The sequence below is a fragment of the Lutra lutra genome, chromosome X (assembly GCF_902655055.1).
Source record: "Lutra lutra chromosome X, mLutLut1.2, whole genome shotgun sequence".
Classification (NCBI taxonomy): Eukaryota; Metazoa; Chordata; class Mammalia; order Carnivora; family Mustelidae; genus Lutra; species Lutra lutra.
The window spans coordinates 48,672,080-48,697,608 of NC_062296.1; the positions used below are offsets into that span (position 1 = coordinate 48,672,080).

The 25,529-nt window shown below is 44.8% G+C and overlaps 1 protein-coding gene across 2 annotated transcripts; it reads left to right on the forward strand.

The window, feature by feature from the left end:
- ERCC6L (ERCC excision repair 6 like, spindle assembly checkpoint helicase) lies at window positions 1-24,187 on the forward strand. Of its 2 annotated transcripts, XM_047716026.1 has the most exons (3): window positions 1-182; window positions 5,220-5,365; window positions 20,536-24,187. In XM_047716026.1, exons 2-3 carry the CDS (start codon window positions 5,298-5,300, stop codon window positions 24,179-24,181), a joined length of 3,714 nt encoding a protein of 1,237 aa, XP_047571982.1. In that variant the 5' UTR covers window positions 1-182; window positions 5,220-5,297; the 3' UTR covers window positions 24,182-24,187. The 2 variants fall into 2 exon arrangements, with proteins under 2 accessions (XP_047571982.1, XP_047571983.1); XM_047716027.1 differs by lacking the exon at window positions 1-182 and having other exon boundaries at window positions 5,217-5,365.
- Window positions 24,188-25,529: the final 1,342 nt, after the last annotated feature.

Below are 25,529 nucleotides of genomic sequence, written 5' to 3' on the forward strand. Positions count from 1 at the left end.
CGGTGAGGAGGCAGGACTTGATTTGGAGGGCAAGGAGGAGGCTCCAAAGGGTTTAGACAGAGCCATGACATGATCAGATCGGTGTCTTTGGAAGATCACTCTGGTTTCTGGGTGCAGAAACAGTGGGGAGCGGGCACAAAGAAAAGCAGGGAGAAAGTCAGGAAGCTATTGCAGTGAGCCAGGTGAGAGATGACCATGCCATAGACCAGAACGGTGACAGAGGAGATGAAGGGAAGTGTTTGGGTTTTGGTTATATTTTGGAGGTAGAGCCAACAGGATCTGGAAAGATGCCTCCCAGTTTCTGACTTGAATGATTTGGGGGTGGTGGTGGCAGTGCTGTTCATGGAAATGAGGGATACTGAGGGAACAAGACTCGGGGAGGGTGGGAGATGAGTTCAGTACCATGTCGAATTTAAGCTTCCGGGAAAATACGTCCCTGCAGCCAGTTGGCCATTTAGGTCTGAGACTCAGGAAAAAGGATGAGGTTAGAGACAGAACTGTGAGGTTTGGGGAGTGGATGAGGTAGTCCAAAAGGAGTGTTAGAAGGCCACGTTTCATGCAGCAGCTTTCTCCTGTCAAATGATTCTCTACCCTTAGGTGCCTGCCTGCTTCTGCTGAAACCCCAGGAGGCAGGTTCAGAAGGCACTTACCAAAGACTGCAATTTAGTGCAAAGACCCTGTGGATAATCCCAACTCTTGGCTCCCTCTTTCCCCTCAGTTCCTGTCATTTCCACAGCATGTTGGACTAACTTGACTAGCTTCCATGAAGATTTCTCCAGGCCGGGGGCCAGGCCAGCCGCCATTCTTAGGAAGCTCTGTTTCCGGCTCCCCCTGCTGGCAGAGCTGGAGATGACTCGCAGCTGGGCCGCTGAGCCCGAGCATCCTCCCCTCACCTCAAATGAGTGGCCAAGGACCTCAGTACTCTTCTCCAACCCTCCCCCCACAAATCCCACCCACTTTAGAACCCTTGCTAGAAATAGCGGGAGAAAAGCCTAATTAGGGATCTGGGAGTCACACATTAAATTCTTCCTGTTTCTAAATTACTTCCCTCTTCTTTGGCTCCAAACTCACTCACCCTTGGTCTCCTTGCCCATGAAGACTTCATTTGCTTATTTATACCTATCTCCAAAAACACTCTCTGCCACTCTCTGTCCCAGTGAGCAATGTGCTGACACCCAGTTTACCTCCCTTCTCCTCATATGCAGGAAAGCCATGATCTGTGCTGGAAAAGAGCACTGGGCTGGGGGGTCAAGGAACCTAGGTTGAGTCCTGTTTCTGCCACTGATTCAGGGTGTGACCTTGGATCATTCTTTCCCAGGGGCACTTCTCTCACCTGTGACATTGCACTGGACTTCAAAAAAGCCCTTCCAACTCTAGCTTTCTAGGCTTTGCTCCCACCGCCTTAGCCTTTCCAGTTCCTCATGTGTATCGAGCTCTCTCCTGCTCCAGGGCCTTTGGTTGTGCTCTTCGCTCTGCCTGAAATGCTCTTCCCTTCCCTTGTTTTGTCCCATTAATTCCTCCTTATCCTTCAGCTCTCAGCTCAAATGTTACTTCCTCAGAAAGACCTTCTCAGCCGCTTCAGATGGGCCAGGTACTTCATCATACGCTCTCAGAACTCCCTGGAGCTCTCCTTCTGTGCCCTCATCATGGTTTGTAATTTTCCACATGCTTGCATGATCATTATTTCAAGCCCCCCCCCCCATTCCCATCAAACTCCAAACTTTTTCACAGCAAGAACCAGTCTGTTTTGCTCACTACTGTATCCCTGGCACCCAGATGCTTGCCTGGTCATCTTGTGAAGGCTCAATACATATCTATTAAATGGATGAATAAGTACATGGGTGAATGAGCCCTTATCTTCACCCATCAGCTGCTTTCTACATCTAACTTGCATCATGTTTAACAGCAAAGTGTCAAGGAACCCCTGGGTGGCTCAGTCTGTTGGGTGTCTGACTCTTGGTTTTGACTCACGTTGAGCCCCACGTCAGGCTCCCCACTCAGGAGGTAGTCTGCTTGTCCATCTTCCACTGCCCCTCCCCTTCTGCCCTTCCACTGCACGCTTGAGCATTCTTTTTCTTAAATAAATAAATAAATAAATAAATAAATAAATAAAATAAAATCTTAAAAAAAAAAGGGATCAAAAAGCCAAAAACCAGAGTGCTGGGGTTTGGAACCCAGCTTTACCACCCACAAGCAGTATATACTTGTATATGTTATTCTATCTTACTGTGCCTCAGTTTCCTTATGTATAAAGGGTGGGTAATAATAGCATACACTTCTGAACAAGGTTGTTGTGAGGCTGGAAAGACGTAATATATGTAAACCATGTAGAAACAAGGCTTGGCACTGAAGTGTTATATTAGTAATAGCTATTATTCTGATTCTGCCCCATCCCTCCCTCCATTTACCCATTCTGAACTCTCCCTCATTATCTTATTTCCGGTCTTTGAGTACAGGTGGCTCAGTGTTATTTGCAGATTAGATAGCAAAGTTTTAAAAATATTTTTATTATGGAAAATTTCAAACAGACAGAGTAGGGAGAAGAGGATAATGAACCTCTGTAACAAGCTTCAACAATTATCAACATTTTGCCACTCATTGCTCATCTTTCCTCCTCTCATTTTTCTCCCACCTGGAGTATTTTAATATAAACTCCAGATGTCATATAATTTTATCTGAAAATACTCCATTATGTTTCTCTAGCAGGTAAGGGCTTTAAAAATATAATACCATTATCACACTTAAACAAATAACAATAATTAGGGAAGGCTTTTTAAACTCCATCCCCGGGCGCCTGGGTGGCTCAGTGGGTTAGGCCGCTGCCTTCGGCTCAGGTCATGATCTCGGGGTCCTGGGATCGAGTCCCGCATCGGGCTCTCTGCTCGGCAAGAAGCCTGCTTCCCTCTCTCTCTCTGCCTGCCTCTCCGTCTACTTGTGATCTCTCTCTGTCAAATAAATAAATAAAATCTTAAAAAAAAATAAATAAATAAACTCCATCCCCTTGAGAGTTGCTGGGGGAATGGGAACTATCACTCTGGGGTTGATGTGAAATGAGGAACAGCCAAGAGAATTAATGTAAATTTAGTGCTTTGAACAGGGCCTGATATAGTAGTAACTATTATTTTGATTCTCCTTCATTTTCTCCATTTATCCACTCTAAATCCTCCCCCACCGTCTTGCTTTTTTCCGGTCTGTGAATGTATGTGACCTTTTACAAAGGAGGACTAGGAGTCCAGGGTGGTGAGTTTCCTGGGTCATTGGCACCTCCTGGTGAGAGCTGGGACTCTGGAAGGCAGTGAGAAGGGTCCAAAGGAAGTGACTGTGGGACTGAGGGAGAGGGAAAGAGGGCTGGAGGACTTAGTAGGTTTAAAGAAGGGGAAGTCCTCTGGCTGCGTGAAAGTGGCACGGAGAAAATCCAGTAGCCTAAGGGCAGACAAGCTGGAAGTTTGGTCCTTTCTTCCTAATATTCAGAGCCTTTGGAGATGACTGACAGATGAGAAGCAGGGAGGGGCTAGCCTGGCTCCTAAGGGAGTTCCTTCTAGCTTTTCTCCACAGCCCACAGAAGGGCAGCTGCCTAAGACAGTTATCAGGGTTTCGCTCTGCTTCATTTTGAGTTCTCATCTGTTCCAAGGATATATAAGCGATGATGGTGGACACTGAGCCAAAGGACAAGTGGAGATAGACTTCCCTGGACTGGTGATGAAGATTTTCATGCTCTCATCTCTTTTTTTTCCTTTCTATGGAATTCTCCCCACCAGCCCTTCTTCTCATCACACTCATACTTTGGGTAACCAGTCACGCTCCACACACCCCTATCCAAACTTGCTTCCAGGAAAAGAAGTGATTCAAACCCCTCAACAGGGTAAACAAGCTCTTTCACAAACCCACTTCCCACTGCCTCATCAACCTCATTTCCCACTCTGTCCATTTCTTTCCAGCAATAGGCAGTGGACACGGTGAGTGAGCACTGATTTTTTGTCCATATAGACCTGGTACTGAATTGTGGCTCTGCCGTTTCCCAGCTCTGAAAACTTAGGCAGTCAGTTTTCATGTCTGAAAATGGGGAGAATACTATACTAAAACCCCACTTTTTTTCTTTGTTCTTTTCTTTTCCTTCTTTTTTTTTTTTAACTAAAACTCTTCTTAACAGAAGGCTTAACGCCATATGAAAATATGCCTTAAGGTAATGTGAAACAGGAAAAAAGCCCGTATTCTCTTTTTAGAAGATCTCTTTTTAAACTCCCAATGATCTATAAAATTTACTAAAAGCTTAAAATCTTCCGGACTTGGGGTGGGCATGACTGGGTCAATAGGTGAGTTTTCAAACACTGAATGTTAATGTTCTGAAGAATCACAATGTCCATGTTTTTATCAGTATAAGAAGGGCAATATTTGTGGGCCCACAACCTGCTATTTAGGATCCCCCAAGGACGCCACTTAAACTCAGTTATAGGGTTTCCTGCCCCAAGCTCTGAGCTCTGTGTTTCAAAATGACTGCATCCTCGTTGGAGCTTCTAAAGAAATGGTGACCATGTGTAAGTTACAGCACTAATTTCTTTCTTTTTTTAAAGGATTTATTTATTTATTTATTTGACAGAGAGAGAAATCACAAGTAGGCAGAAGTAGGCAGAGAGGCAGGCAGAGAGAGGAGGAAGCAGGCTCCCCGCCAAGCAGAAAGCCCGATGCTTGATCCCAGGACCCTGGGATCATGACCTGAGCCGACGGCAGAGGCTTTAACCCACTCAGCCACCCAGGCGCCCCTTGCACTACTAATTTCTTAAATGAGAGCTTTGGCTTGGCTCTTGAAGACCTTCAGTGTGAGTTTAAGTCACGGAGACCATGGCTCCCAGGGTGTTTGACTTTAAAGCGTGCGCCCCGCCAGGCAATGGAGAGCATGGAATGAAGGATATTTGGGGGAGCAGGCTATGGAGAAGGTCTTTGGGGGCCACTAAAATGACTGAGGTCATATCAGGCATTTTCCCTCACGAGGACAGCACACGCACAAATGTGCAGAAGCACGGTTTGTATTGGACTAAAAACGCGAGAGACGAGAGGACACAACTCCAAACCGCTCCGCTGGGGGCGCGACCGCCTCTGAGCTCCGGGGCGCGTAGGCGCAGGCGCGCGACCTTCGTGGGCGGGCTCAGGCTTTGGCGCGGAGCTCTGCGCTGCGGATTGGCCAGCTCGGAGGCCGACAGTTGGTCCCTCCTCTCCTCCAGGCGCATGGCGCATGCGTAGTGCGGGAGCGAGCGAAATTCAATCGCCTGCTGATTTACCTGGAACTCAAGCTGGGGGTCATGGAGGCGGCTGGACGGTTTGTGGAAGCCGCGGCCTTAACTCCAGAGCAAGCCGCCCTTTACCAGAGGTATGTCTGCGCCGCTGGGCGGGTCTAGCTCGCAGGCCTCGGCCGGGAGTGAGGGTGGGAAGCCCTCGGACCCTCCCAGCGGCCTGGAGCCTGGTGAGACGCGCCCTCGCATTCTCCGAGTAGGGCGTGGGAATCTGCTCAGATTTCTAAATCGAAAGCCTGGGTAGCCTCCCGATGCCCCCCCCCCCCCCTTTTTTTTTTTTTTTTGCCAAATAGCACTCTTAAAAGCCAGAACTTCCACCCATCAAGCCTTTCTCGACTCTTTACAGTACCAAACACCAGGCCTGGGGGTTACAGAGATGAGTAGAACTTTGACCCTGCCCCCCAAATTGCTTATCATTTGGTAGTGGAAAGGGATAAGTAAACCAACAATCGCTATAATGTTTGATAAGTGCTGCAAGAGGCATAATGGGCAAGGCGTAGTAAGGGTAAAGGAGGAAATGGCCAACTACGGCTCCACAAGAGGAGGAGACGTTGGTGTTGAAGAATGAGTGAACGTTCACTATATGGCTAAGGGTGGGGGGGTGGGGTGATGTGCGAATGAGATTTAAACCTTTTTTTTAAGTTGCGATAAAGCAGACACAACGTCAAATTTACCGTCGTCACCGTTCTTAAGCATACAGTTCAGTGGTATTAGATACATTAGTACTGTTGTTAAAGCACCACCCATCCATCTCCAGAACTCTTCATCTGGCAAAACTAAAACCGCCTGTTAACTTCTAACTCCCTGCTCCCTGGGGGCTGGTAAACATCGTTCTACTTTCTGTCCCCTTGAATTTGACTCTAGGGAAACCTACAAGTGGAATCATACGATATTTGTCTTTTGGGGACTGGTTTATTTCACATAGCATAATTTCACCAAGGTTCATCCATACTGTGTCTGTGACAGAATTTCCTTCCTTTTCAGGACTGAATAATATTCCATTGTATGCACATGTCACGTTTTCTTTATCCATTTATCCATGCTGGACACTTGTGTTGCTTTCATCTCTTGACTGTTGTGAACAGCTGCTTTGAACATGGGGTGCAAATATCTCTTAGAGATCCTGCTTCCACTTCTTTTGGATATCTAGCCAGAAGTGGGATTGCTGGATCAGTGGTAATTCTATTTTTAACTTTTCTAGGGTCTTTTATTGTGGCTGCACCTTTTACATTCCCTCCAACAGTGTACAAGTGTTCCAGTATCTGCACTTGTTCTGTTCTGTTTTTGTTGTGGTTATTACTAGCCTTTCTAATGATAATGAAGTGGTAGCTCATTGGGATTTTTTTTTTTTTTGCATTTCTCTAAGGATTAGTGATGTTGAGCATCTTTTCATGCACTTATTGGCCATTTGTATGTCTTTGCAGAAATGTCCATTCAAGTCCTTTGCCCATTTTTTAGTCAGGTGGGTTGTTTTTTCTTTATATAGTCTGGATATTAACTCCTTATCAGATAAATGGTTTACAGATATTTTCTCCCATTTTTAGGTTGCCTTTTCACTCTGTTGGTAGTGTCCTTTGATGCACAGAAGTTTCCAATTTTAATGTGGTACAAAGAAACACACTGGGACAGTGAAATAGTTCTGTCTCCCTTTCAATTAAAGTATGCTTTAAGGCTGTTAAGAGCTAAAAGGTTTCCTTACAGAGGAGTCAAATCATATCTTTGGACTGTGTTACATGACTTCTTTAAAGAAGATTTGGGGAAAACAGTGAGGCAGTGTGGTGTGGTAGAGTACTAGCTTTAGAGCTAGGCCATTTGGGATTCAAATGATGGCTCTGCCACTTGCTAGCTGGGAAACCTCAAATGAATCAATTAACTATTCTGAGACTCAATCTGGAAAAGGGGGAAATAGTAAGGATCAAGCCCTTCAGCTCCCTTCCTTCCTTTCCCCCAGCCCCCAGCAAGTCAGTGCACTAATTTCCCGACACCACCTCCCACATGGACACCTGTCTCTTACTTGCTCTCATGTGCTCTTTCCTGACTGAGCCACTGGGTGCCCCACAGTCATCATCTTCTGCTTTCACAGTCCCACTTTGCCCTCATAGCCTCCCTATCTTTCATGACCCATCACCTCACAATCTCTCTTTTATTTCTCCTATTTTTTCTCAGTCTCTCCTGTCCTCTTCCAAATCTGCCTGATGCTGAGAGCCCCTTGCACAAAGCATCACCTTCTCTACCTTCTTTACCCCTCATTGTCCTTGGCACACTCCTCTCACAGTCTCTCTGCCTGTCCTCCTCCCTCTCTCATCTCTCCCTTTGCTGTCCCTCTGTCCTCAGCTCTCTGCTCCTCCTGCCTAAGAGATGAAAGAAAACTTTGAAACTTGCTCTCACACACTCTCTGCATACATGTGTCCTCTTTGACACACCTTCATCTTCTATACACAGTGACTCTGTCACGTACTCTCAGTGTCAGTCATCCTCTTCCTTGGTGATGCCCACCTGCCACCTCCTGTCTTGCCCTGCGTCCCCCTCTCCCCACTTCTGTACTATCTCTTCCTGTTACCCATTACCTTTCCTTCTGTGTCACCCACCTTTGTCACTCAGTCTCCCTCTCTGACACTCGTATTTTCTGGCTCCCTCTCTCCCATTGTCTCTCTGTCACCTACCACATCTGTTGCCCCCTTCTCTCTCCTGTCACCTTTCTATTGACACTATTATCTACCTGCCCGTACTGTTGTCCATTTTGTCTCATCCACTTACTCTCTCTGCCATCCCACCCTCTTTCTGTTTCTGTCATCCTCCCCACTGTTGTCCCTTCCCCCTTTCTCTGTCACCCATGATCTCTATCACCCACTCTCTACCTCTGTCTCTTACCCATTCTGTTACCCCCCCATCCCTGTCATCTACTTTCTTTCTGTCACCCACTCTTTTCATTCTCACATGCCCTCGTTTGCTTTCAGTTCTGGATCCAGTCAGGAGGTAGAAACCAGACAACATATTAAAACAGGCATTTCAATATATAGAATCTTAAACGAATAAATGAGTGACTGGAAGAAATAAGGAAACTCTCTATGGTGTCCTTGGGCTAAGGGAGCATGCCCAAGGCAGGACAAACTTGGAAGGGCCTCCCTACCCCAAGGCTGAGGTTCAGATCTCATGAGAGAAGGTGTCATTCAGCCCACTGTACTATAGAGCAATGCCCCGGCTGGCCCAGGCCAGAGTTAGTCTGTGTTCCCCTGCCCTGCAGGAAGCAACCTTCTGGAATGCAGGTGGTGAGTGGGCCATCAGCAAGTCTTGGTATGTATGGGCAGGAGAGGTGGGGGCGCGAGGCACAGGCAGGCTGCTGGGGGAGCTGGTGTCCGTGTGAGAGGGCTGCAAGAAGGTTATCGCCAGGCCAGGTGGAGGTGTCAGGGTCACGGAGGGACCGTGTATTCTGGGCCTGCGGTCGCGGGCTACCCCGTGGCCCACTGTACTGCTGCAGCTGGCCGCTGGAGGACAGCCCCTTCCTCCTGCAGCGTCCCTCAGGCGCCCTCTACTGAGAAAGATGAACATCGTGTTCACTGTACAGGGGAGCTGCTTAAAGGAGTTCTGTCTGTTATCCCAGAACAGGTATTGAGGGGTGAATTTGGAACTGAGAGGCAATAAAATATGACTGGTAGAGTCATGCGCCTTCTGTTTATCTCTGTCACCCGCCCTCTGTCTTATGTTGCCCACCTTTTGTCTCTCACTCACCGCCTTTGTCACTCTCTCTGTCACCCATTTGTTTGTACTCTGTTGGCCATACTCTCTTGCCGTCACCCATCCGCTGCTCTCTTTCTCAATTCTCTGTCACCCACTTTCTTCTCTCACTCTACTCAGACTGATTTTGTTAAGGTCACTAATGAGTTCATAAATCGAATGGTCACTGCGTAATCCTCATCTTCCCTGACTTACTAGCAGTATTTGACAGTGTTGCTCACTTCTCCATGAAACGCTTGATTCCTTTGGCTTCCAGGACCCCTGATTCTTATGATTTTCTTCTTACCTTACAGATTGCTGCTTCTCAGATTCTGCTGATTCCTCCTCACAGCCTCACTTTTTTGGTCTAATGTACTTTAAAGTAAATTCTGGGGGTGCCTGGGTGCTTATGCTCTCTTGCTGTCAAATAAATAAATAAAATATTTAAAAAAATAAATTCTCAGACATCACAGCACTCCATCCTTCAAATTCTCTCTTTTTAAAATTTATTTATTTGTGAGAGAGAGGGAGCGAGCAGGTGAGCGTGAGCACAAGTAGGGGTTGCGGCAGGCAGAGGGGAGAAGCAGGCTTCCCACTGAGTAAGGAGCCCGATGTGAGGCTCCATCCCAGGACCCTGGGATCATGACCTGAGCCAAAGGCAGACGCTTAGCCGACAGAACCACCCAGGCATCCCACTGACTTTTTTTATTTCTATGCCAATGATTTGGATTAGTCTTATGAATACCTTGTAATGTCATTAGCTTGTTCTCCTGCCTCCTGTAATTTATTATTTATTTATTTTTTTTTTTAAAGATTTTATTTATTTGACAGACAGAGATCACAAGTAGTCAGGCAGGCAGAGGGGGTGGGGGAAGCAGGCTCCCCGCTGAGCAGAGAGCCCAATGTGGGGCTCGATCCCAGGACCCCGAGATCATGACCTGAGCTGAAGGCAGAGGCTTAACCCATTGAGCCACCCAGGCGCCCCTGTCTCCTGTAATTTAAATTTAAAGGCTGGATGGAATGGATAAAGAAATGTGCTCTACACACACACACACACACACACACACACGAATATTATTCAGCACTAAAAAAAGAATAAAATTTTGCCATTTGTGACTACACAGATGGACCTTGAGGGCATTATGCTAAGTAAAGTAAGTCAGACAGAAAGACAAATACCATATGATCTCACTTGTATGTGGAATCTTAAAAAAAAAAAAACACAAGCTCATAGATACAGAGAACAGATTGGTGATTGCCAGAGATGGAGGTCCAGAGGGTGGGCAAAATGGGGGAAGGGAGTGAAAAGGTACAGACATCCAGTTATAAAATTAATAAGTAATGGATATGTAATATATCGCAGGTTATATAGTTAATCATATAACTGTAGTTAATAACACTGTATTGCATAGTTGAAAGTTGCTAAGGAGTAAATCTTAAAAGTTCTCACAAGAAGACAAATTCTATAATTATCTATGTGATGGACATTAACAAGACTTATTGTGGTGATGATTTCACAATATATCCAAATCCTGAATCATTAGGTTTTGCACCTGAAACTAATAGAATGTTGCATTGTCAATTCTACCTTACTACAAATTTTTAAAAGCAGTTCTGGAGGGAAAAAAAAAGGGTCAATATTTTTGGCATGAATATTTCAAAGGTGAGGCTGTGTACTTCTTATTGCATTGTATCGGGAAGCATATAATGTCGGAGATTCCTACTTTTAGTAACATTAAGATAGGTCGGTGGGTTCAGGTGGTCACAGGCTGATTGGTCCTTTGCAAAGCTGCATTCCCCCCTTATGATGAATAAATGCTATGTTGGGGATACTTTGGCATCCTGTGGTCACTCCATTCCCCATTAACTTTTCATCCATTGATAATCATTGCCCAAATCAGTTATTTCATTAGAAATTACAAAGTGGTGATTTTCTTTATTTATTTAAGAGAGAGAGAGCATGAGAGGGGAGAAGGTCAGAGGGAGAAGCAGACTCCCCGTGGAGCTCGGAGCCCTAGGCGGGACTCGATCCCGGGACTTGGGGATCATGACCTGAGCCGAAGGCAGTCGTTTAACCAGCTGAGCCATCCAGGCGCCCCAAAGTGATGATTTTCTAACTTAATCATTGCTTTTGTATTCATGAGCCGTAATTCTTCTGTAAATGTTTTTATTGCTGCGGTGTTGTTTGGAGTACCACGTTTTGTTGTTTTGTAATTATATTCCTTCCTTTGGTGATCTTATACAAGTTCTTGGCTTTAAATCCCATCTTTATGCTAAGAATTTTCACATTTTTTTCTGTAGTCCTGACCTCTTCTGAACTATATCCAACTGTTTACCTGACTCTTTACTTCATAGTAGGTGGAGCACACTTGTCCAGAACTAAAGGACAAAGCCATATGTTCTTCTCAATGGGTGCTGGAAAAGCATTTGAGAAAATATAGCACCTGGCGGGGTGCTATATTTGGGGGGGTACCCTGGGTGGCTCCACTGGTTAAATGTCTGTCTTCAGCTCAGGTCATGATTCCGGGACCCTGGGATCAAGCCCCATGTGGGGCTCTCTGCTCAGCAGGAAGTCTCCTTCTCTATCTTCCTCTGCTCATATACGAACTCACTCTCCCCCACCCCCCATGTCTCTCAAATCAATAAATAAAATCTTAAAAAAAAAAATATAACACCCTTTAATAAAAACTCAACAAACTAGGAATACAAAAATAACTTCCTCAGTCTGATCAAAGGTGTCTCCAGAAACTCGAAGCTAGTAATGGTAAAAGACCGAAAGCTTTCCATCCTTATATCAGGAACAAGACAGGATGTCTGCTCTCGCCACTTCTATTCAACATTATAATTCAACATTATAACAGATGTTGTATCCAGGGCAAACAGGCCAGAAAAAGGAATAAAAGGCATCCAGATTGGAAAGAAAGAAATAAAACTATCTATATTCGCAGATGACATGATCTTTTATGTAGAAAGCCCTAATGGATCCACAAAAAGAAAAATAAGAGCTGATAAGAGAGTTCAGCAAATTTGCAAGATATGAGATCAATATTCAAATTCAGTTGTATTTTGGCAAGTAACATTCTACAACTCTCGTTCTGAAATATCAGATATATATAGGAAAATGTATAAAACAAAAATTCAATATAATGAATTATTATTGCAACCATCACCTAGGTAATGGTTTTTAGATTTTTGTTTTCATCTTAATGGAAGGTCTTGTCTGCTTTCCCACCGAGGTGGCCTGAAGGTGAATTGGAGGCAGACTTGAGGGTTCAGGACTTCTTTCCAAACAAGCCCAGGTTTGTTCAAATTCTGGAATAACTGCTTGCTTGAAGCCCCAGAGTTTCGCACTACAATGCAGCGGTTAACCAGATAACCTTAGGCTGGTAGTCTGGGGACTAGAAGTACTGAAGGTCTGTCCCTACTCGAAAAGAACATACTATTGTTCCTGGAGAATTTTTCATTTTTATTTTATTTTTTTTTTTTAAGATTTATTTATTTATTTATTTGACAGAGAGCGAGCACAAGCAGGCAGAGAGGCAGGCAGAGAGAGAGGAGGAAGCAGGCTCCCTGCTGAGCAGAGAGCCCGATGCGGGGCTCGATCCCAGGACCCTGAGATCATGACCTGAGCCGAAGGCAGCGGCCCAACCCACTGAGCCACCCAGGCGCCCCGAATTTTTCATTTTTAGTTAGACTATCTGAAAGGGCCAGTCAGGATGTGAGCCTCCAAATGCTCTCCCAAATGACGAAGCCATTTCCTGCTGAGGACCATTGGCTGGTATGATCCATCTGGGTGCCAAAGCACATCTGCTGGACCAGAAAAATAAGATAATTTTGGTTTTGACATAATTATTAATTAGCTGTTTTTTTCCGGAGTAATTAGCCAGCTAGTTCAGCTGCTTTCTGAGGGCATGTTAACATATAAGAGGATGCTGTCTTCCTGTGTATTCTGGCAGAAGCATATTTGCCCCGTTCAACCAGAATTTTCAGGCTTGAGTAACAGAAGAGCGGGACTAGATCCCTGCTTGCCTTTACGCACTTTGAAATCAGTCTTGCTCTCCCTGCCTGTTTGTAGTCTCTGTATGGCAGGATATAAAGGACCTGAAAGAGCACAGAGAATCTTGGATCTCTTTGGGACCATGTGGTTTGGTCCAGATAGTTCTCATCTGTGGAATCCAAAGCTAGAGACACAGATAATGAATACTATAGAAAACCTTTTTCTGTAGTAAAAACTTCTATATAAAAGGTTTTACTTTATCTATAAAAAACTCTCTTTAAGTGATTGGTCTTATAGGTGAAAGAGAATATGTAGATGGACAATCTTGTTTTTATTTGCTTGTTTTAAGACTTTATTTATCCGTATTTTGCGGGAGAGAGAGAGCACGAGCAGTTCGGGAAGGGCAGAGGGAGAAGCAGACTCCCCGCCAAGCAAGGAGCCCAATGAGGGACTTGACCCCAGGGCCCCGGGATCATGACCTGAACCAAAGGCAGACGCTCAACAAATTGAGCTACCCAGGTGCCCTAGAAGGACAATGTTAAGCTCCAAACCAAATCTTGTGTAGGCCCCTATCCAAAGAGCCATAGGCCTACTATTTTTTAGGAGGAAGCATTTGGAGAGAACCAGCCAAAGCCAATGGCACTTCTAGCTGAAATAAGCCAGAGGTCACAAAGTGGCAGCCCATGAGCCATGTTCAGAGATAAGTTTTATTTGTTTTGCCCAGTGTTTTTTCTTTTTAATATTTTATTTATTTATTTGAGAGAGAGAGCACAAGTGGAGGGTGAGGGGCAGAAGCTGAGGGAGAAGCAGACTCCCTGATCAGGGAGCCCAAGGTGGGACTTGATCCCAGGACCCAGGATCATGACCTGAGCCAAAGGCAGACACTTAACTGACTGAGCCACCCAGGCACTCTGTGCCCAGTGTTTTTAAAACTTATGCATCTGTGGGGCTCCTAGGTGGCTCCGTGGGTTAAACCTCTGCCTTCGGCTCAGGTCATGATCCCAGGGTCCTGGGATCGAGCCCCGCATTGGGCTCTCTGCTCAATGGGGAGCCTGCTTCCCCCTCTCTCTCTGCCTGCTTTCTGCCTACTTGTGATCTCTGTCAAATAAATAAATAAAATCTTTAAAAAAACACAAAACTTATGCATTGGTTACCATTTAAAAATCAGGAGAAATACCATAAAAATCCAAGTTAGATAGGTTAGAAAACAAAGAGCAACTTCAGAGGTGCCTGGGTGGCTCAGTCGTTAAGAGTCTGCCTTTGGCTCAGGTCATGATCCCAGGGTCCTGGGATCAAACCCCACATCAAGCTACCTGCTCAGTGGGTAGCCTGCTTCTCCCTCTCCCACTCCCCCTGCTTTTGTTCACTCTCTCACTGTTTCTCTCTCTGTCTGTCTATTAAATAAATAAAGTCTTTAAAAAAAGAACAACTTCAGTTGCTTTGCATGTGAAGCCAAGTTTTACTGGGTTTGGGTCTTTGCATTCGGTTCCATATCCCATCATATTCCAGAATAATATCATAGGGAATGTTCCGAAGGACCCTCCAGAACCTGGTGTTTGTCTCTATATAATCTTTCTGTATATCCTTTAAAATGATCCTTAAAGGGAATCATGTTCTAGGGATGTAATTTCAGGTACACTCATGAAAATATAAAGATTTTTGTTTTATTGTCCCTTGCTATGAAATGACAGTTGGGTTGACAGTTTTGCATGTCAGTAGTTCTTTAACATATCAGAACCTCATGTGTTAAGTGACCTTTAAGTAGTTATGAAATTGGTAAAATGAAAATAAAAACTGGCCTTCTTCCATACTCTGGCACTGTTTTTCTCCTTGTTCTGCTTGAGAGGAGTTTCTTTCTCCTGAACTGGTTACTCTTCCCTTGTCCCCTTGGCTCCCAAGCAGGCCTGGCTTCTCTCCAGCCATGCCCAAGAAGAACAGGGGAGTGATTAAGGGAGAAAAAAAAATTTGATCCCATGAAGTGTTAAGTACTCCAGATCATTAGGCATCCTGTGTGTTAGAGATGGACACATGATTGCATTAGCAGTAAAAAAGGACATTCTTCCTTTCAAGCCCTGGAAAATGGAAGTGATCAGAGGCTGAGTGGCTGAATCAAACTGTATTACAGAAAACACTGTAGTCTTGTAAATAACCAGATATCCAGGGTAGTGGTGTAATAGGCAGATTTCATCCCTCCACCAGTTCCATTATAGGGTAAGAATACTGTCCTGGGTCTGACTTCATTGCTGGAGCAGACAGGGTAGAGGGGAAGAGCTGAGATGTTGTATTACACCTACGAACTCAGGTGGAACAGGGACTGTGAAGCAGCTTGGCTGACGGGTTGGGCGCAATCAGAAAGTGGTAGTAACAGGCACCTTCTGTGTTTCAGGCAGAAGGTTGACAAATGTGGGAATGCCAGAGGATGGGTAGAGCCCAGCAATAGGAGTCTTAGGCTGGTGGTAAGAAGTCTAGGGAGACAGTTGCCATTTAAAAGGTTGGTGTATGGTTTTGGGGAGTCAGGCCCAGAGCTAGGGTTCACGGGCAGTGCTTGACTTTCTGGGGAGGAAGCCTGGCTGGGGTTAGAGGCCCAGGCTACACAAGGGTTCAGGATACTGCGTAGGTTACCAGTTGAGGGATTTGGAAACGATCTAATAGTAATAAAAAATGACACATTTTCTCCTTCAAGCTCTGAACCACAGACAAGCCAGAAGACCGGTTGGCCAGGTGAAGGCACCTGGCAGGTGGGAAGGGCCGGGAGGAAAGGGAGAGCAGAGAACAAGTTCAGGGGCTGGCACCAAGATGGAGGAGTCCAGTGGTTACCGCTATGCCCTCAGGTTCAAGAGCAGAGTAATAGGGAATGTAACTTATTTCTGTAGCCCAGCAGAGTTGGGGAGGTGGGCAGCTGACCTGCCACAGAAGGAATAGCAGAGTCTTGGCAGCCAGCAAGCTCTTTTCTTCCTCTTTTCCTCCTCTTCCTCTTTCATTCACTTGGCTTTCACTGAGTGCTCTAAAACCTGATCCCTATCCCTACTCTCAAGTTCAGGCAGATAACACAAACAGATAGATTGGTGGGGGGGGGGCGGGCTTAAGTAAAGGTAATTTTATTTATTTTTTAAAAAATATTTTATTTATTTATTTATTTGTCAGAGAGAGCACAAGCAGGGGAAGTGCCAGGCAGAGGGAGAAGCAGGCTTCCCTCTGAGCAGGGAGCCTGATGTGGGGCTCGATCCCAGGACCCTAGGATCATGCCCTGAGCCGAAGGCAGACATTTAACTGATGGAGCCACCCAGGTTGCCCCAAGTAAAGGTAATTTTTAAATTTTTTTTAATTTCTTTTTTTTTAAGATTTTATTTATTTATTTGACAGAGAGAGATCACAAGCAGGCAGAGAGGCAGGCAGAGAGAGAGGAAGGGAAGCAGGCTCCCTGCCGAGCTGAGAGCCCAATGCAGGGCTCGATCCCAGGACCCTGGGATCATGACCTGAGCCAAAGGCAGAGGCTTTAACCCACTGAGTCACCCAGGTACCCCAGTAAAGGTAATTTTAGAGTAGTTTTAGATTTGCAGAAATATTCCAGATAGAGTGCAGAGGGTTCTCATGTAGCCCACACCTAGTTTCCCCTCTTGTTAACATCTCGCATTAGTATGGTACAATAATCACAGTCAGTGAACCAATACCAATACATTATTATTAACTAAACCCATCATTTTAGACTTCCGTAGTTTCATGTAAGTCCTTTTTCCGTTCCAGCATCCTATCTAAGACACCACTTTACGTTCAGTCATCTGTCTCCTTAGGTTCTTCTTGTCTGTGACAGATTCTTGGACTTTCTTTGTTTTTGATGACCTTGACAGTTTTGAGGACTGTTGGTTAGGTATTTCTAGAATGTTCTGTCAATTGGGATTTGTCATGGTTTGTCATGATTAGACTGGGGTTTTTGGTTTTGTGGGCAAAGACTACAGAGATAACGTGCCCTTCTCATCAAATTGTTATCGGGGGCACATACTGTTACTGGGATAGATGATTGTTGATGTTGACTGTAATCACTGGGCTGAGTTACTGTTTGCCAGGTTTCTCCTCTTTAAAGTTACTTGTTGTGCCCTTTCCCCCCTCTCTGCCCCACCATAACTTTCCACACTATCTTTTTTGTTTTTAAAGATTTTATTTATTTATTTGTTAGAGACAGAGCACAAGCAGGGGGAGGGGCAGGGAGAGGGAGAAGCAGGCTCCCCGCTGAGCAGAGAGCCCGATGCGGGCGGGATTCGATCCCACAACCCCGGGATCATGACCTGAGCCGAAGGCAGACACTTCACCAACTGAGCCCCCCAGGCGCCCCACTCTGTGCTTTTTGGGAGGATGTTAGTATGCAGGACACATTTAAGGAATAGGAGTCATGCTCCATCTCCCTAAGGGCAGAGATTTGTCTCTTTTTTTGTTCACTCATTTTTAACAGTGTGGATTCATTTATTTTATATTTTGGGTTCTAATCCAATACTACTTTATTTTGTTGCTCAGGTTATTCCAGCTCTGACCACTGGGAGTGCTTTCATTTGGCTCCTGTGTCTCTGCCAGACTCACATCATTGTGGGGGGTTGTTTGAGCACTTCCTCACTTTCTGACACTACAAGATGCCCCAGGCTCTTCTGACATATTTCCTGCCACAGTCCTACAATCAGCCCAGGTCCTTTTTCCAAGGAGCCCACGTTCCTTTTATTGGAGAATGGTATTAGAAACCAAGATCTGGGGGTGCCCCGGGTGGCTCAATCATTAAGTGTCTGCCTTCAGCTGAGGTTATGATCCCAGGGTCCTGGGATCGAGCCCTGAATCAGGCTCTCTGCTCAGCGGGAGGCCTGCTTCTCCTTCTCCCCCTCTCCCTGCTTGTGTTCCCTCTCTCACTGTGTCTCTCTCTGTCAAATAAATAAATAAAACCTTAAAGAAAAAAACAAGATCTGGGTGCTAGGCGCACTTGTTGCTACTGGGGTTTCCTTGCTTCTAGGCCCTCTCACCTGACAGAGCAAGGAAATACATGTGTATACTAATCTCTGTATATATATACCACTGTAAATATTCTTTGTGTAACTATCTGTTTCTGTGTTAAAACCTGGGTTTATACTGATGTCTCTAACTCTGATCCATTACCACATGGATCATTCTGTCTCCTCTTGCTTCTCCATTCTAACAGGTGAGAACCCTGGCTTCCACTATCCACCATTCATTTACTTAATTATTCAGTTCTTATTTATTTATTTATTTATGTGCTTGAGAGAGAGAGAGAGAGAGAGAACATGAGCATGAGTTATGGGGAGAAGGACAAGCAAACTCCCTGCTGAGTAAGGAGCCCAGTGTGGGACTCAATCCCAGGACCCTGGGATCATGACCTGAGCTGAAGGCAGACACTTAGCCCACTGAGCCACCCAGGTGTTCCTCCATGTATAATTTTTTTGAGGAACTGACAAACTGATTTCCAAAGCAGTTGTACCATTTTACATTCCCACCAACAGCATCATGAGAGTTCCAATTTTTCCACATTGTCACTAACTTGGTATTTTCTTGCCTTTTTATTCTAGTCATCCTCATGGGTATAAAGTGGGTATTTCATTGTGGTTTTGGTTTGCATTTCCCTGATGACTAATGATGTTGAGCATTATGTCGTGCTTATTAGCCATTTGTAGATCTTCTTTGGAGAAATGTCTATTCAGATCCTTTGCCCATTTTTAAATTGTATTGTCTTTTTAAAAAGATTTCTTTATTTTAGAGAGTATGTGTGCATGAGTGGGGGAGGGGCCAAGGGAGAAAGAATCTCAGACTCCCTGCTGAGCCCACCACAGGGCTCCATCTCACCACCCTGAGATCATGACCTGAGCCGAAAATCAAGTCAGTTGTTTAACCAGCTGAGCCACCCAGATGCCGTTGTGTTAATTGTCTTTTAATTATTGAGCTGTAAGATTTCTTTATATGTTTTAGGTCTAAATCCTTTATCAGATACATGATTTAAAAATATTTCTCCCAATTTTTGGGTTGTCTTCACTTTCTTGATGGTATCCTTTGAAACACAAGTTTTTCATTTGGTGAAGCCCAATTTATTTTTCTTTTGGTTCCTTGTGTGTTTGGCATCATATCTAAGAAAGCATTGCCAAATACAAGGTTGAAAAGATTTATGCCAATATTTTCTTCTATGGTTTTTGTAGTTTAAGCTCTTATATTTAGATCTTTGATCCATTTTGAATTAATTTTTGTGTACGGTGTGAGGTAGGAACCAGTTTCATCCTTTTGCACATGATAATTGGTCAAAAAGACTATTCTTTCCTCAGTGAATTATTTTGGTATCCTTTCAGCATCAGTTCACTATAAACCACTGGAGAATTTTCAGCAGAGGAGTGACATGATTTCTTTTACATTTTTTTTCTTTTACATTTTAAGACAGTATCACTGTCTGCTGTATAGAGAATGCATTAGAGGGGCCAAGAGTGGATGTACAGAGATCAGTGAATAGGAAGTTGCCATTACCCAGGCCAGAGGTGATGGTGACTTGAACCACAGTAGTAGTAGTGGAGATGGAGGCACAGGTTATACTTGGGAGATAAAGTTAGTAGGGTTTGGGGATTGTTTGGCTGTGGGAGGGCGTGATTAAAAGAGGGGAGGGGTTAAGGATGACTCATGTGAATTAGAGTCAAGGATGATCTTCAGATTTCTAGCTTGTACATCTAAGTCGATGGTAGTGTCAATTTACTACCACATAAATGGTGGGGATACATATTTTTAGAGGGGAAATAATGAGTTTAATTTGGGATTAATTGAACTTGAGGTACCTCTGAGATGTTTTTAAGTGGACACGTCTGGAAGGCAGCTGGAATGTGGGTCTACACTAGAGTTTGTGGGCAAGCCCTGGAATGGGGAGAGTGATTTCATGAGCACATTAGGTGGGGGTGGAAAGCCAGAAGAGAAAGTAAAAGGATGAGAAGGGCCAGGCCTATTGGAAGAATAGGAGCCAAGGACACAGAAGAAATGGCCAGTGATAGGGGAGGAAACCAGGAGGAATTTAGAGGAATCCAGTGGAAGGAGGGAATTTTGAGGGAGTGATCATGAGTGTCAAATGTATCACAGAGTTCTGGAGAAATAAGGACTGAGGAATGAGTGCCCATGTATCTTTCCCGTTAACACGCTCCCACGATTTGGGTTGGCTGCTTGATTTTACAAGAAAATATCACTCCATACTTATTATGGGTGGCATTTTTTCTTAAATACCATGGAACCAATAACCTTTGCACATACGTTTCTCACAAGCAGTGCCTGAAGTTGTTGCTGGCGGTGTCTGGTGGGTGTGTGTCTTAAGTGATGTCAGCTTTCATTGGCATCTTCTGTGCTAATCTTTCCCATCCTGAACTGAGGATATTAAAAGCCCAACTGCAGTTCCGATTCCAAAATGGACCTTAAAGTGTTCTTAGATTGAATGTTCAATCTGTTTCCTTCCTCCTTAATCTCTCTCTCCCTATATCTATATCTTTATCTATATCTTTTATTTACCTTTTTTTTTTTTAACAGATATGTGAAAGAGGCCAAAGAAGCAACTAAGAATGGGGATCTGGAAGAAGCTTTTAAACTTTTCAATTTGGCAAAGGACATTTTCCCCAATGAAAAGGTGATGAGCAGAATCCAAAAAATACAGGAAGCCTTGGAGGAGTTGGCAGAACATGGAGATGATGAATTCACAGATGTGTGCAACTCTGGCCTGCTGCTTTATCGAGAACTGCACAACCAACTATTTGAGCACCAGAAGGAAGGTGTAGCTTTCCTCTATAGCCTATATAGGGATGGAAGAAAAGGAGGCATCTTAGCAGATGATATGGGATTAGGGAAGACTGTTCAAATCATTGCTTTCCTTTCTGGTATGTTTGATGCTACACTTGTGAATCACGTGCTGCTCATCATGCCAACCAATCTCATTAGCACGTGGATAAAAGAGTTTGTTAAGTGGACTCCAGGAATGAGAGTCAAAACCTTTCATGGTCCGAGTAAGGATGAACGTACCAGAAACCTCAGTCGGATTCAGCAAAGGAATGGTGTCATTATCACCACGTACCAAATGTTAATCAATAATTGGCAGCAGCTTTCAAGCTTGAATGGCCAAGAGTTTGTGTGGGACTATGTCATCCTTGACGAAGCACATAAAATAAAAACCTCATCCACTAAGTCAGCGATATGTGCTCGCGCTGTCCCTGCCAGGAATCGCATCCTCCTCACAGGAACCCCAATCCAGAATAATTTACAAGAACTATGGTCCCTGTTTGATTTTGCTTGTCAAGGGTCCCTGCTAGGAACATTAAAAACTTTTAAGATGGAGTATGAAAATCCTATTACGAGAGCACGAGAGAAGGATGCTACCCCAGGGGAAAAAGCCTTAGGATTTAAAATATCTGAAAACTTGATGGCAATCATAAAACCCTATTTTCTCAGGAGGACTAAAGAAGAGGTACAAAAGAAAAAGTCAAGCACCTCAGAGGTCGGACTTAGTGCAGAGAATCCAGATGTTGGTGCCATTTGTGAAATGCCTTCTCTTTCCAGGAAAAATGACTTAATTATTTGGATACGTCTTGTGCCTTTACAAGAAGAAATATACAGGAAATTTGTGTCTCTAGATCACATCAAGGAGCTATTAATGGAGACACGCTCACCTCTGGCTGAGCTAGGTGTCTTAAAGAAGCTGTGTGATCATCCTAGGCTGCTCTCTGCACGGGCTTGTCATTTGTTGAATTTAGGGTCTGTGCAATTCTCTGTTCAAGGTGAAAATGAAGGGGAAGATTCCTCAGATGTGGGCCACATTGATCAGATAACTGATGATGCACTGATGGAAGAATCTGGAAAAATGGTATTTCTGATAGAGCTGCTGAAGCGACTGCGAGATGAAGGGCATCAAACTCTGGTGTTTTCCCAGTCAAGACAAATTCTGAACATCATCGAACACCTCCTAAAGAATCGGCACTTTAAGATACTGCGAATCGATGGGACAGTTACTCATCTTGTGGAACGAGAAAAAAGAATTAACTTATTCCAGCAAAATAGAGAGTACTCTGTTTTTCTGCTTACCACTCAGGTAGGTGGTGTTGGCTTAACGCTGACTGCAGCAACCAGAGTGGTCATTTTTGACCCGAGCTGGAATCCTGCAACTGACGCTCAAGCTGTGGACAGAGTCTACCGAATTGGCCAAAAGGAAAATGTTGTAGTTTATAGGCTGATTACTTGTGGGACTGTAGAGGAAAAAATATACAGAAGACAGGTTTTCAAGGACTCACTAATAAGGCAAACTACTGGCGACAAGAAGAACCCTTTCCGGTATTTTACGAAACAAGAATTAAGAGAGCTCTTCACCATTGAGGATTTTCAGCACTCTGCAACCCAGCTGCAGCTTCAATCTTTGCATGCTGCCCAGAGGAGATCTGATAAGATACTGGATGAACATATTGCCTACCTGCACTCTTTGGGGATAGCTGGAATCTCAGACCATGACTTGATGTACACACGTGATCTGTCTGTTAAAGAAGAGCTCGACGTGATTGAAGAATCCCACTATATTCAACAAAGGGTTCAGAAAGCTCAGTTCCTTGTGGAATTAGAGTCTCAAAATACAGAGCTCTTAGCAGGAAGACAAAGAGCTGGAAATGAGGGGACTTGGCTGACAGAACCCCTCTTCCCTTCTCAAATGAAGAAGAAATGCCCTGAACTGAATAAACCGCAGCCTCGGCACTCACTAATTCTACCTACTTATCATACCCAGGAAGAAGAAATCAGTTCCCAAATGGCGAGTGTCATCATTGATGATCTGCCTGAAGAGAGTGAGAATCAAGACATCTCCAGTATAAAGATAAAGATGAATGTTACCGTCTCGCAAGACGGTAGTCACTCCCCCGAAAGGACATCCGATGCTGGTTCTGTAGCTGCTTTACCTGAGGGGTATGGGAGTGTAGATGAAATCTGGACCAACTCGTTGGGAATGGTTCTACAAACAGAGGCATTGCGAGAGGGGCCAACACGGGGAACGCTGCAAGAGAACCCTCTGGGAGATTTTAACTCTCTACCGAGCAAAGCGGTTGGAGCTGATCTGGGGCCAGATCCAGAGCAACCAAACGCTGCTGAGACATTACCACACTGCAACCCCTGGCCCGTGAGTCCCATGACCCTTGAAAGTCAAACAGAACCTAACACATCTGTAATTAGAAGAGCTGATGGCGACTTGTCAGCATCCCACAGTGCGCTGCAGGACACTCAAGCAAGTGTGGCCAAGTTGGAAGAGGAACATATAGCCTCCTCATCGCAGTATGCATGTGATTTCAATCTTTTTTTGGAAGACTCTGCAGACAGCAGACAAAATCTTTCCAGGCAGTCTTCGCAGCACGCTGAGAACGAAAAGAGCTTGTGTGGTTCTGCAGCACATTCTCAGGCAGAGCTTGAGTGGGACAAAGCACATCTCAGCACGGATCTTTTGGAGACCGAGGACGAGCCGGAAGAAGTAGTGGGTAACGTGAGAGGCAGAAGGAAAGCCAGAAGGATCGTTTCAGATGGTGAAGATGAAGACGATACTTTTAAAGATACTTCAAGCACAGATGCACTCACCACCTCTCCCTTTCTGTTCTTACCTATGAAACAGTTTGATGCTTCGACTCCCAAAAGTGACATCAGTCCCTCAGGAAGGTTCTTCTCACCAAACATCCCTGATAGTGTAAGTAAGTCCATCCACCCTAGACGATCCCTGGCTTCTAGGAGGTCTCTTGTCAATGTGGTTTTAGATCACGTGGAGGATATGGAGGAAGAGCCTGACAGCAGCAGTGGAGCAGAGGCTGCAGCAGATGATTCCAAGGAAGGAGCAGAGGAGAGCAGTGGCGAAACCTTAGAGAGCACAGAAGGGCCTCCTGGCAAAATGCTGCCTTCAGAGAACGAGTCCAGCCGGTTAACTAGCCCTCCTGGCAACCCCAAGCCTTTGTCCAGTGGGCAGTCGCTTGATTCTCCCCGCAAGGAGGCAGCGGAGTCTGGGACTGACTACGAGACTCTTATAATCCGTGGGAAAGAACTGAAGGAGTGTGGGCAAATACAGGAGGCCTTAAACTGCTTCGTGAAAGCGCTTGACATAAAAAGTGCCGACCCAGAAGTCATGCTCATGACCTTAAGTTTGTATAAGCAACTTAATAAAACCTGAGACTAACCTGTGTGTTGGTAAAGTGAAATGCTGAGTGTGAACGCATGCATTCCCGTGACTGGGGTCTTGGGGAGCATGAAGCATTTAGGCTTGAGGTGAGAGAGGTCTTGAAAAGCAAGGTTTTGTTTTTAACTGTTCTGTACATTCAGCCTTTACCCCGTACTCGTTCCTACCTCCCCCACTCCATACATACATTCTGGAATTCTGAACACTAGGTTAGTACCACTTTCCTTGAACAGTCTTAACCTTTTTCTTTTAGACACACTCGATACACTCAACTCTGTTATATCTAGAAAAGTTTTTGTGAAGTTATTCTGGCCATTCTTAATTTTATTTTGGAAGGGGTCCCTTCTGTCCAGATAAGAACAATAAAATTACTCTCCTCAAGTATTTCCTTTTCCATTCACTTTCTTTCGCTGAGATGGCACGAGCAAATGCATACAGAAGTTCCTGAGTTGAAGCAGGAGCTTACTAGAATTCTAAATCTAAGACTGGCTTATTACCGTGCTATTTCCTGCCCGTACAGCAGAAGGCTGGGCTCGGGTCCCTGGGGCTAGGCTCTGTTCTCCCTGGCACCCTACTCTGGAGTCACTTTGCCGCCAACTTCGACATTCTTCACTCACCACCAACTGTACTCTGTCTCGGGCCAGCGCATTGTGTCTTTGGGTGGTAGACTGAGAATGAGTTTGGTTGCCTCTCAGAAACCCCAAGCCCAGTGTAGCACTCTACACCCCGTACTCGAGACTGGGAACTAGCATCCGTGGAGTACCTCCCATGTACTGGGTACTTTACACAGGTTTCTTGTTTAATCCTCGCCATCATCCTTTGAGTTTGACAGTGGCATTTACATTGATTTAGTTGAGGAAACTAAGGCTCAATGTGGCTGTGACCCACCCAAGATCACATAGCAGGGGGTGAAATGGATTTTTTTTAAGCCATGTGTTACCTAGTGGAACATTATAATAAACTGTCTTTACCGCACTGAATGTACTGAGCTGTTTTTACAGACGACACTTTGGACCCCAAATCTGTGGAGGTTTTCCAAACCAAACAGCCTCTCCGGTTCTCTGCAGAGAGCAACTGGGTGTCCCACAGTCTGACTCCGTTTGGACACTACCTGGAGTTAGGGTCAGATTCCACAGGTTTAAAGGCTCACTCCCATAAAACTGCCCTTGCTTCCGGTGCCAGTTGCTAGTACTGGGTCCCCCTGTCATCCATACTTCCGCCCAGCATGGCTACAAATTGAGGACTCCCCTGACTGTAACTTCAGGTTCAGTAATTTGCTAGACCAGCACACAGAACTCAGGAAAATGTGTCATTCATATATATATATATATATATATATATA